This window comes from Epinephelus lanceolatus, chromosome 16, assembly GCF_041903045.1.
Source record: "Epinephelus lanceolatus isolate andai-2023 chromosome 16, ASM4190304v1, whole genome shotgun sequence".
Taxonomy (NCBI): Eukaryota; Metazoa; Chordata; class Actinopteri; order Perciformes; family Serranidae; genus Epinephelus; species Epinephelus lanceolatus.
The window spans coordinates 23,662,115-23,674,100 of record NC_135749.1 but is presented as its reverse complement, the minus strand read 5'-3'; the positions used below and the strand labels follow the sequence as shown (position 1 = coordinate 23,674,100).

Here is an 11,986-nt window from a genome sequence, read left to right as displayed (position 1 = left end):
ACTAATAAGCATGTTATTTAATGTGTGCCACAAATCATAAATTTCCCTTTATTTTCTGAATCAACTAATATTAACACTTAATCCTCTAAATGATAAACTCTGAACTAGCATGACAGCTTCCAGTCAAGTTGCGGGAGAGAACAGTAAGAACTAACATTACGTCAATGGGCACCAAAGAATTTTTTTATGCGCAAATACTATATGGTGGTCAACAAAAAATGAATTATCAAATGCAAAATAAGCGGGTCAAAAGTTACAGACAGAGATGCAACAACTCTTTTGACTAATGAATACAAATTTTAACAAGCATTCATGATTTTGTTAATTAAATCTATTAGTACTCTGATGTTAAAAATTGCATTACATTTGGTGAAGAGCCCTTTATGACTTCATTGGGATTTGAAATTCAAAGTTACAGTCTTGACTTGCAACTTGACTCTGTTTTGACTTGGGACTTAAGACTGACTTGTAACATGTGAAACACTATCTTGTCACCACCTGTAGAAATGGGCTTCCATAGCTCGCAGTTTTTGGTTTATGTGCATTTAGAGTGGATGCTGCTTTTTCAAAAAGTTCAAATAAGCTTAGAACATCTTAAGACAATAAGACATTTTTATTCAAGAACACAAAAAATATGATACAGATACATTTGTAAAACAAAAATGCATTATCTTACTGTTTCGAGACAGTTTAATAGTTTTCAGTCACTCCACGGAGATAAAATCTTAAGCAGAACATACTATAACTACACTGAACTGTGAGGCCATTTTTGGCTTCATGGCCACAGTCAAATGCTCCACAGTTACAGGATCTGATGCCTGTCACTAATATCAAGCATGTCTGATCTGAACAGCAGCAGTAGTGACCACAGGAAGAAGTAATGAGCCAGTGTAATCTTGCTCCCCCTCTGGAACTTGTAAAAACAGCCATATTGGTTATTAGTAAAAGTGAAAAAAATTGAATTTCCCCTCAGGGGGATTAATAAAGTATATTAAAAAATAAAAATAAAAAAAAATTATAAGAGCAACCAGCACCAGTTCTCGTTACACATTCACGGTCCCATCAGCATGCCGATTTGGATGATTCTGAAGTATACAACATAGGGAAATACACAAGAGATAAATTTGATGTTCTGAATAACCCAAAAGATGATTTTATTAGTTTAAGAATTTAATTTACCTTTGACTGTGAGAGATTTATTCTTCTGCTTCTCCCCCTTTTTCACCTCCAAAATCTTGTTCATATTAAATATGTGTTGCAAGCATGTGGATCCTCGGTAGATCCACTCCTTATGTTGATCTGCCTAAGATTGATAAAGCACAAACTACTATGAGTCCTGGAATCTAAATAAACATAACAGGGAAAAATACACCAAGAACCAGCTACAATAGTTCAAAGAATGATGTTCACAGATACTGACCGCAACAAGAATCTCCATCAAGCTGCAGTCGACTACCAGCACCTCACACCTCTGTAGGACTCCATCGAGCTCTGCATTGACTGTCTGTCCAACCCTGTACTGGGTCAGAGGTGGGTAAGGCCAAGCCTCCATATACCGCCTCATGAAATCCTTGTGGTTGCCATCTGGAATATCATCCAAAGGGTCCTCCACTGTCACAGGGGGGAAAAAAAACCCAAAGTTGGTCATTCTGCTTACTGGCGGTAGAGTAGAAGGTGGACAACTGTTTGACAGGTGCAACAAATTGTAGTTCTGACTCCATTCAGCGTCATCTGCCATTTCTATCATAGGCTAGTCAAACAATAATATTAATGATGGCTGAATTCCATTTAGCAGCTTCAGTTTCGTGGTCCTGGTATTATATTACATGCCGACTCATCGTCAAACTGTCACAACCTACTGGGACACTTCAAAGGAGTTGAGCCACACTGCTTTTCTAGACCTGAGCCAGAATGTGTGATCAGAGTGGAGCGGCAAGAATTTCACCCCTCACTCAAGGGACTGTTGGTTCCCTCCACTCCTCTGTAAAGACTGTTAAAACCTATCCCAATAGCAAACCTTGGGTGAGCAGACACCTAAATGTTACTAAATAAAAAGAAACAGGCTTTTAAACAGGATAATTTAAGTGAAGTTTTGTATGTACAAAAGGAAATCAAACGGGAAATTAGGAGAGCTAAATTATCTTATAAACTAAAACTTGACGATAAGCTTAGCAATAATAATCTGGGCTCAGCATGGGACAGTATTAGGTCTATGGTTGGTCTGACTGACAATGTGAAGAAAAGGGTCTCATTAGATGGGTTCACCTCTGATCTGGCTCTGGCACAAGAGCTAAACAAATTCTACTCCAGATTTGATGTGCATGATTTTATTAATGAAATAATGATGCTGAAAAACACTACACTGGAACCAAATCAACAAGCTTCCCCTCCTTTCACATTCTGTTGTTAAAACTTTTAAACACTGTAAAAGAAGAACAAGTGTTGGTCCTGATAATATCAGTAGTCGACTACTCTCTAACTCTGCTGAACAACTAGGCCCCATTTTAATTACATTTTTGATTTATCCTGGTCTCAGCAGAAGGTTCCTAATCTGTTGAAACACTCAACTATAGTTCCTGCTGCCAAGTCTAAACATCCCAAATCTTTAAATGACTTCAGACCCATAGCCCTGACCTCATTAGTTATGAAGTCATCTGAAAAACTGATCAAAACTGAACTACTGAAAATTAATGAACACTTGATTGACCCATTGCAGTTTGCGTACAGGTCCAAGAGAGGGGTCCAGGACGCCACCATAACTTTGTTAAATCACATCTACAAGCACCATGACAGCTCTAACAATCATGTTAGATTGATGTTTGTTGACTTTTAATCCGCCTTCAATACTATTCAGCCTCATCTACTGATCCAGAGACTGATGAACAACTTTGGTCTGGAAGGCAGTATTGTTGGCTGGATCTTGGATTTTCTGACTTGCAGAACACAAAGAGTCAGAGTTAATGGTCAACTCTCTGATCTATCTGTATCATCTACTGGCTCACCTCAAGGATGCATCCTCTCTCCTCTGCTGTACATACTGTACGCAAATGACTGTTGTAGCACCTTTGAAAACCGCCATATATTGAAGTTCACAGACGACATGGTCATAGTGAGCCTGCTGAATAACTTATTTCTTAAAATGGTGTCAGGAATCTTTTTTATCTTTGAATGTTTTGAAGACAAAGGACATGTGTGTTGACTTTAGATGTGTGCAGCCCTCATCTCCTGACTTTACAGTGATTGATAGTCAGGCAGTTGAAATTGTAGAGTCCTATAAGTACTTAGGCACTATTCTTAACAAGCTGACATTCGAGAAAAATACGGACTCGATTTACAAAAAAAGTCAGCAGCGTCTTTTTTGTCTTAGAAAACTTGCTAAATTCCAGGTTGACTCTACCCTGATGACTATGTTTTATCGTTCTTTTATTGAGTCTGTGATCACGTTTTCTTTTATCTGTTGGTTTCAATCCTTGAGGGTAAAAGAGAGAAATCTACTAAACAAGGTTGTTAGTGTTTGTAGTAAAATCACCGGGTCTGCACAAGAAACTTTACAGGACCTTTACAACATACAGTTGATTAAGAAAGCAAACTCCATCTTGTCCGACTGCTCTCATACTCTACACCAACAGTTTCAGTTTTTACCATCAGGTTCACTGCTCAGACTCCCACTTGCTAAAACGAACAGATACAAGCACTCCTTTGTTCCTTCCACTGTCTCTCTTCTATACCCCGGGAGGAAAAGGTAGCTTATTCATTAGTGTGGACTATCTTAATCTTTTTTAACTTGAGTAGGAGTGAGTATTTATTAGGCTTGTCCACAATGTGTTTATTATGCTGTGTGTATTTGTGTATATTTGTACTTTGTGCTGCTCCCACTTGCTGTGAAACTAATTGCCCCACTGGGGACAAATAAAGCAATTGATTGATTGATGTGTTTAAAGTCGCTCTGCTCAATCTGCTTTCCACTTGATCAATTTCCTTTTGAAAGTACTTTGTAAACTCCCTTTTGGAGATCACAGCAGGCAATTTTTTACAGAAAATAGTGTGGGTGCACACGCAATACACTGATGCATTCTGGGTCAAGCATGCTTTGAACTCATTATGTGAGCGGTACCACAGCGAAATTAGAGTGGGCTGGAGCGGGAGATTAGGGGACCCTCCACCTTTTTTAAGAAACTGCTCTGCGCTCCAGCAAAATCCTTCTGCACACTCATGCTCCCCTCACATGCTATCTGACTGTATAAAATAATGGACATAGCTACTGTGACATCACCCATTGGTTTGCGGACTCCCGTTAAGTCTTGAGTTTTTCTGCTGTCGCCATCTTGGTTTTTTGGAGCCAGAAATGACCATATTTTAACGAGAGGGTGGAGCTGTGGAGGAGTGGGGGTGAATCTGACTCATAGACTGTGATGATAACTCTTTGCAGACACTCTAATAAATCTTGAAAACATGAATGAAAACACCAAAACTTACGTGGTCTGCTCACAAGGCGAAGTAGAGGTAAGCCAACATAGAGCGGTTTGTGATCATCAGTAAAGACCAGGAACCTGGAAAATGAAAACATGTTTTCTTATCAAACCATACTTGGGCTAAAGCATCTGACATTTAACAACATTTAAATCTGACTTTATCTTAAAATGTATCCATTACACACAAACCTCATACGGTTTTTTCTACTGGGGAGCTCTGCCATGATACCAGGGCTGAAGTGGCGCTCCTCAACTTTACGCTTGACCACCACACGAGCGCCGACAAACAGCTGATCCACATTTGGCATGTAGTCAAAGGCAATGTGGTGACCAGAGACGCGGCTCTTCCCCTTCTCCTCAAAATTGATCTTGTATTTCAACCTACCATCTTCTGCAAAAAAGAAAAAAAGCACTTCTAATAATTAAGGTCTTCTTTAAACAAACTTAATATCTTGGCATCAGTCATTTGTGGTAGCCACATTTCATGAACTAACTCCTCATCCTTGCTGTTGTGCTGAAACCCTCTGCAAAAGAAAAATGATGATGCACAAACTTGGTCGACACTCAAGAATTTTGAGAAAGTTAGTAATTCAGGTGATGAAAGGGCCAGACATCATGGGCCTTCAACTAAATCCTAGGAGAATAATGTTAACATCTTGTGTTTTACTAGCCTGGTAAGACCATCCTGTGAGCTCAACATTTTGTTTCACTCTCTGTATCAGTCTGGTCCTGCTGCCGCCCCAAACACTTTCCAGAAATTAAAACCAAATCTGGGCCAATCAGGGATCCGTAACGAAGTCAACAATGTAAGCAGTCAATCAGGGCCTGTGTTGTAGTCAGTGACATAAAATGCAGGCTGCAGCTTGCAGAACAGTAATGGCGGCTCCTGAGGAAACAAGTGCTAACTCTAATGTAAGTAAACACAACAATAAGTAAAGTTATTACAGAAATTCAGTCAATAACAACAATTAAACAAGAACAAGAGTATGCACTTGACGATCTTCTCAGAGGAAAATGCGTTCTCACTGTTCTTCCAACTGGATTTGGCAAAAGCTTGATTCATCAACTGGTTCTGTTAGTAATGATGATGTTTCCCAAAGATTTGTTGCGCTGACTGGCTGAAGGAGTTTGCCTGTCAAGGTGAGTATTCTTGCCCACTTCAAGTGTTTGGGGCTGCAGCAAGTCCAGACTGATCCAGAGAGCAAAACAGAGTGTTGAGCTCACGTTATCAGGATGCTCTTACCAGGCTCATGTTTTACATCTATACTGGGAGTCTTAAATCATTTTCCACAGGTTTGCTGTCTACAGTGTTCCCATGTTCATAAGCAGATTGACTGGCTTGGTACAGGGACAAAGCTTGCCCATTTAATGACACTGTCACTGACCACAGTCTGTTTGCTCTGCTAGAGTCCTAGTTACCCAATGAACCAGTTACCAGAAACATTATTTTGCAGTATTTTAGTTAATACATACACATGTGGATATCCACTAAACATGGGACTGGATAATTCAAGCTTGTATGACACTGCTCTTGGAGTTTTTACACATCTTACTGTATATTATTTCACTGTTGTTTTGTCATGTGTGTGATCAGTTTCATTCTACCAGAAATCCTTGATGTTTGTTCTCGGTGAAAAGTTCTTAGTTATAGTATGAAGTGTTTTTAATTGATACTACATGCAAACACTTGTAACATAAACACTCTTGACTACTTTGACAAACCTATGTTCTTACTAGCTGGGGGACAACTGGATAATAAAAGCCTCTTAAAGCCACAGCTGGTAACTGTCATGACAATAACTTTGTCATATTTGCTGAAACTGTCTCTATATTCTGAAAGAAGTACACGAGACAGATAATCTGCAAAAAAAAAAAAAAAATCATGCACCTCCTCGTCTTCCTACTGCCTTTAATGGCAATCACTAGAATTGACTGCAGCGCACCAAAAACAACCAATCAGAGGCGAGGAGTCTCTGACGCAGCTGTCAAACATATATTAGTGTACTGTTTAGATGTAAAATGAGTTTGTAAAATGTTTGCCACGTGGCAGCCACGTTGAAAACAGTTGAGTGAAAAACAAAGCGCCGCCCACCAGCGTGCCCACTTCCTCATTTTTACAGCTAAACAGTACACTAAAATATGTTCTGAAAACATCTGAGGCGAGAAATAGGCAATGCAGTGACAGAATTTTGATTCATATTTGATCAGCGCTGCCTAGTGTGACAGTTTGACGGCAGTTCACAAGCAGTGATTGACATGCTCTGATTGGTTGTTGTTGTTCACATACGGTAAGGCCATTAGAAGCGCTACAAGGCAATAGAAAAAGGCTGAGGAATATGATTTTTATCACAGATTATCTGTCTCATTCAGGGCTGTGTGAATATTGTGACAGCTTCAGCAAAGTCGGTTTTTATAAAAGTCACCAACTACAGCTACAGACTAATACCTGTAAAGTGGAAGATGAATTTGTTGCATTGTATTCTGTTTTGTGTCGACAGAGCTTTTTTTTCTTACCCATTGTTATTATTTCCACGATTTTCCCTGGCCTCCAGCTCATGGGGCTCTTTCTGGCCATAACATTCATGTTCACGACGAGCTCTCCTAGTGGCCCTTTGGGAGGGGTCTTGGTATCTCCATCAGAGGACTGGCAAAGAGTAGATACTATGACAGGGTATACTTCTGTCAGTGGAAAAGGAATACAGTGTGTTAACATCAAACCGATGAAGTGATGTTTCAATATCCACCAAGCCAGACACATTAAACGCAAAGAAACTGTCATGGTGTGCCTTGTTAATTCATTTCATCATATCTGGTCCAATAGGATGGAACTGTCTCCCAGTTCAGGTTACAAAACATGGAACAGCAAAATGTTCATTGTTGAAGTGTTCCTATATCTTATTCACTACAATACTGTAATTTATTTGGTAGGAAAATATCAGTGTCCTCCCAAAGTCATGCAAAAGCACTTTGCGCCAGTTGAAAGACATGTAAATGACCACATAAACTTTAAGCTATGGTGACAAAATTACATTTCTTTTTCATATTTTGCATATCAAGAGTGATATGAAAGCAATGAGATGTAAATTTTAGGACCAGAAATAAGGGAATTCATGCAACAAAACAGTTTGGTTGGAGTGTTTTGTAATTTTTAGCCATTACCTTTGCTGTTTGCTGGCGGTGTTGAGGTTTTTGTTACACTGACATTAGCATTTGTACTGGCACTTTCTTGGGGTGGAGATGTTTTCTTCACGTTGACCTTAGCATCAGTACTGGCACTTGCTTGGTGTGCTGATGTTTTCGTTTTGTTGCTCTTAGCATTGCTATTTGTACTGGCTTCAGGTGATGCATGAGTCTTGACAAGTTTTTTATTCTTTTGATCCATTTTTCTTCTCTTGCTTGGCCGGCTGTTAGTACTTGAGATGGAATAATCAGAATCACTCGAGTCATCTCCTGGTTCCCACTGCATATCAGAATCCGAATTGTGTAAGGATTCATCTTCACCATCTCTACTCTGGGGCGCTGGATGAAGTAAAGACTGGATCTCACTTTCAGAAAGTCTGGTCAAGGCCACCACTGGTTTTCTCTTTCGAAAGAGACAGATAGAGATTTTTTTGCCATTATCTTCACATAGGTTCTCACTGCCCTGTAGTTCAGGAGTACAGAATTTTTTCCGTTCATCTCCATGTAGTTTCTCACTGTCCTGTAGTTTAGGAGTAGGGTCAGGAGGACTTGGAGAGTTGGGGACTGTATTTCCTACAACGGGACAAACAATCTAAAATGAGCCACTTTGCTTGTTTGACGACGACTGAGCAATTAACAACTGACACAGACAAACCAAGAGTGCATTTTTTGCCGTTAACCGAACGATTTGCATCTTACCACAATCTGATGTATTTTCTTCATTATGGGAATCCGTCTCTTTGTATTCCCACCCCAGCAACGAGTATAGAGTCTTCACAACCGATTCACATGCTGACACTGACCTGAAACACAAAAAACAACAAAGACAACATGAATCAAGCAAAGAACATTGAGAAAGACAAACAATTGTACTTTGAGTACACAGCAGGGACCAATACTGAGTTTTACTTTTTCTTATTTGGGTTCAGTTGTCTCAGTATTGCTCCGACTGTCTTATCAGATGTTCTTAACTTTCAGTTTGCTATTTCCAGATGTCTACACTGAGAGCAAGCAATAAACAACATAAATGAGAACTGCACTGTCTGTGCAGTTGCAAGACACTCATACTTTGGAAATTGGTGCAACATGACCAGTGGAAACGAGAGGAAAAGGTATTCGCTTTTGTTCAAGAGGTGGACAACCTACAACTACCAGAATGCACTGTCCTGCACTGGATCAATAAATGCTCCCGCTAGTGGGTGATATTATGCAAGCTTGTCTAACTGTTTGATCTCAGTGTTTTGGCCTCCAATTTTACAATACAGGACACAGTATGACGCCCACTTCCTGTTCACAAATTCTCCTTCAACAGCCAAACAGTGCACTAAAATGTGAGAGTGAGAGAGAGAGAGAGAGAGAGAGTAAGGCAGTTTTCTCTCTCTCCCGCTTCCATAGTCTTTTAGTCTGTGGTGGCTGGTGTACAAAAATGCAGAGGTAAATAAATCTGTAGTTCGAGGAAAAGCCCCAGAGCCAGAGAAAATCTGTGGTAGGTAAGCAGTGTGATCTAGGTATCCCTAAAGTATCTCTTAAAGGTCCAAAGGGCTTTTACAAGAAGTGGAAACAGGCGCATAGGATATAACACTCACTTGCAGAGCTTCAGGAGGAGGGCAGCCTGTCTCTCCCTCCTTTCCAAAACAGATTGTAGCAGTTTGCATTTCTCTAGCACATCTGAGGTGATCAGCTCGTTCTTCTTTATCCTCTGTCTGAGCCACCTCTGGAGCTCCTCTTTGCTCATCTCCATCTCTTCCCCCTCCATTATCACTGCAACACACACAAAGGTTCAAATCACGTGACACAGGTGTAGCGCAGGAGAGGCTCTGAAGGGTTGGCAGCTCCTTAATTCTTAAACACCACTGAGAGAAACAGCGGAACCGTTAGTCGGTGTTAAGTCTTTATGCTAAGCTATGCTAACTGCTAAGTAAGAGTGGTTTCAAACTATTCTAACTCTGGTGAAAGTGAATTATTTGTGTGCAAATACTTACAATGAGGAACAAATTTCACCTTTGGCTGAATGAATCCACACTTCCACCCTCGCGGACTTCAGTTGTACGTACTGTGACGAGTTCACTGTCAACTGTCATCTGTCATCTTCTTCGCCTCATGCTGCTGCGCCAAGCCGTGAGCTCACTGCTGCCCCCTGTGTCCGTGCAAGCGACCTACAAGCCTCTTCATTGTTTTTCTCACTAAACCAGGGGTGTCAAACTCATTTTAGGTCAGGGGCCACACACAGCCCAGTTTGATCTCCAGTGGGCCGGACCAGTAAAACATTACATAATAACCTATATATAACAAGATCTTTAAGTGTCTTCCTTTTAGTGTAAAGAAGTTAATTATGACAACATTCATCTGTGTACACAGCAGATGATGATCAGCCCGCGATATCCTCAGAAAAAAATGTGCAAATTGTGTATGTATGTCTCAGTTTTTCCACATTCAGTCAGTCTACTACTCACTTTCATTACATGTATATTTAAAAAAAATAATTTTCCATTAAAGTGGAAGCTATGGAAGAAGCAGGATTAAGTCATCCCTTGTCTTACAAAGCATTTACAGTCTTGTACAGTCTTGTACAGTTTTGTCATTGCCTCAGCAGCAGGGTTCCACCATTATATTCAATTCAATTCAGTTCAATTGACTTCAATTGAATTCAATGCCTTTATTGTCACTGCAGAGCAGTACAACGAAATTTTGTGATCTCTGGGCTATTACACATAAAAACAGCAAAACACAATAAACAAAAAACAATAACCAGCAACAGTGAGACACATAAAATACACAATGGGTAAAAAAGGAGAATACATAATTCTGTAATAAATAAATAGATAAAATAAATCAGTGCAGCAGTACAGACTGAATTGCACAGCTGGCCCAGCCAAGTATATATTGATGTAGGCCTATACAGAATTAATATTAATTAATTATCTTAATAGCACTTGGATAAAAACTGTTGAGTCTGGAAGTGCGAGATCTCATAGACCTGTATCGCCTTCCAGAGGGTAGCAGTGTGAAATGTTCATGTCCTGGTAGGGAGGAGTCCTTAATTATGTTTGTGGCCCTACGGAGACAGTGGCTTTTGTACAAATCCTCAAGTGCTGGTAATTGTGTACCAATGATGTTCTGGGCTAAATGTGCGTAGAGGGCAATCAGAAGAGGACTCAGCACACAACCCTGCGGAGCCCCAGTGTTGAGTGTCAGGGAGGAAGGGTGGGTGGGTCTTAAAAGTCTGCACCTGCATGTGCTGGTTCACACCCAGGTCCAGCAGCTTGGTCTCCATTCTGCTGGGGATGATTGTATTAAATGCGGAGCTGAAGTCCAAAAACAGCAGCCAGTTTTAGGATAGAAGTCTGATACAGATTCTTTTGTACCAAAGCTGCTGGTGGATAATATTTTGCACGATGTTCAGTATCTTTAAGTACGACCACAGTAAGTAGTCATTGTTATTTCAGAGAGCTGTACTGTGGTCAGGGTGGAGAAGCCTCTGAGGCAGCATTTTACATAAAGTACCTACTCACTTTTTAAACCTGGCACCTCTTAGCCTTCACAGGTACATCAATATCAGGTGTGCAAAGTCATCTAGTGGGCCGGATTGGACCCTTTGGTGGGCCAGTTCTGGGCCCTGGGCCGTACGTTTGACACCCCTGCACTAAACTCTATACACAAAAAAATACAGATAATGGTTAAAAATAAATAGCCAAATATCAATATGTATCATATAAAACTGTATGAAATTTTCAGTTCACTGGATACACCTGGAATAAATCCAGTAAGTGTCACAAGCTGCAACCTTTAAATTAGAGTTAAATCAACACCAGTGGTGGAAAAAATATTTAGATAATGTGGAGATAGGCCAACTCCACCAAAAGTACAAGTCCTGCCTTAATAAATTCAGAAGTTTGTCATTTCAACACGTCAGTCTCGTTTTCCTTTACTCTGTTTATATAGAATACTACTTCCTGTGTTTAAGTGCAATAAATGCCATGCTAGTCCTCTCCACTCCTGTGATAGTTATTTGCTCATCTATGAATGTGTATATAGCTGAGTGTTTTCTCGTCTGTCTTGCATGCAGGAATTCACTTTGAAGTACACACCGGTTTTACTTGTTTTGGTTGGAGCAGTATACTGTGCTCTCGGCCGTATTTGAGTGTCTTCCTCATAAATATGGACTAGGTACCACAAATAGATGGAAGTAGTTGCAATGCAGAGAACAGTGGTTACATAATTATGTAAAAAGTTACGTTCCCTGCTAGTTTCAGTTAGTTAAGACCTTCTGCACGTCTTTGTCGGGTAATACAGGCAGGTAAAAATAACTAATCCCATTCTAATCCCTGGCAGCA

The 11,986-nt window shown here is 40.2% G+C and overlaps 1 protein-coding gene across 2 annotated transcripts; it reads right to left on the bottom strand.

Annotated features, from left to right (window-relative positions):
- Window positions 1-594: 594 nt before the first annotated feature.
- On the bottom strand, window positions 595-9,767 carry LOC117263338 (uncharacterized). Of its 2 annotated transcripts, none has more exons than XM_078175725.1 (10): window positions 9,635-9,767; window positions 9,239-9,413; window positions 8,352-8,455; window positions 7,632-8,225; window positions 6,987-7,151; window positions 4,662-4,863; window positions 4,477-4,550; window positions 1,421-1,611; window positions 1,180-1,303; window positions 595-1,085 (listed from the first exon to the last, which is right to left on the bottom strand). In XM_078175725.1, exons 2-10 carry the CDS (start codon window positions 9,406-9,408, stop codon window positions 1,063-1,065), a joined length of 1,647 nt encoding a protein of 548 aa, XP_078031851.1. In that variant the 5' UTR covers window positions 9,409-9,413; window positions 9,635-9,767; the 3' UTR covers window positions 595-1,062. The 2 variants fall into 2 exon arrangements, with proteins under 2 accessions (XP_078031851.1, XP_033492495.1); XM_033636604.2 differs by having other exon boundaries at window positions 9,654-9,766.
- Window positions 9,768-11,986: the final 2,219 nt, after the last annotated feature.

Coding starts and splice junctions, on each gene's coding strand:
- LOC117263338 (XM_078175725.1), bottom strand. CDS start 9,408: ATGGAGGGGGAAGAGATGGAGATGAGCAAAGAGGAGCTCCAGAGGTGG. Junction 4,551..4,661: donor AGTAGAAAAAACCGTATGAG/GTTTGTGTGTAA, acceptor TTCATTTTCCAG/GTTCCTGGTCTTTACTGATG. Junction 1,086..1,179: donor TAAATCTCTCACAGTCAAAG/GTAAATTAAATT, acceptor TGTATACTTCAG/AATCATCCAAATCGGCATGC.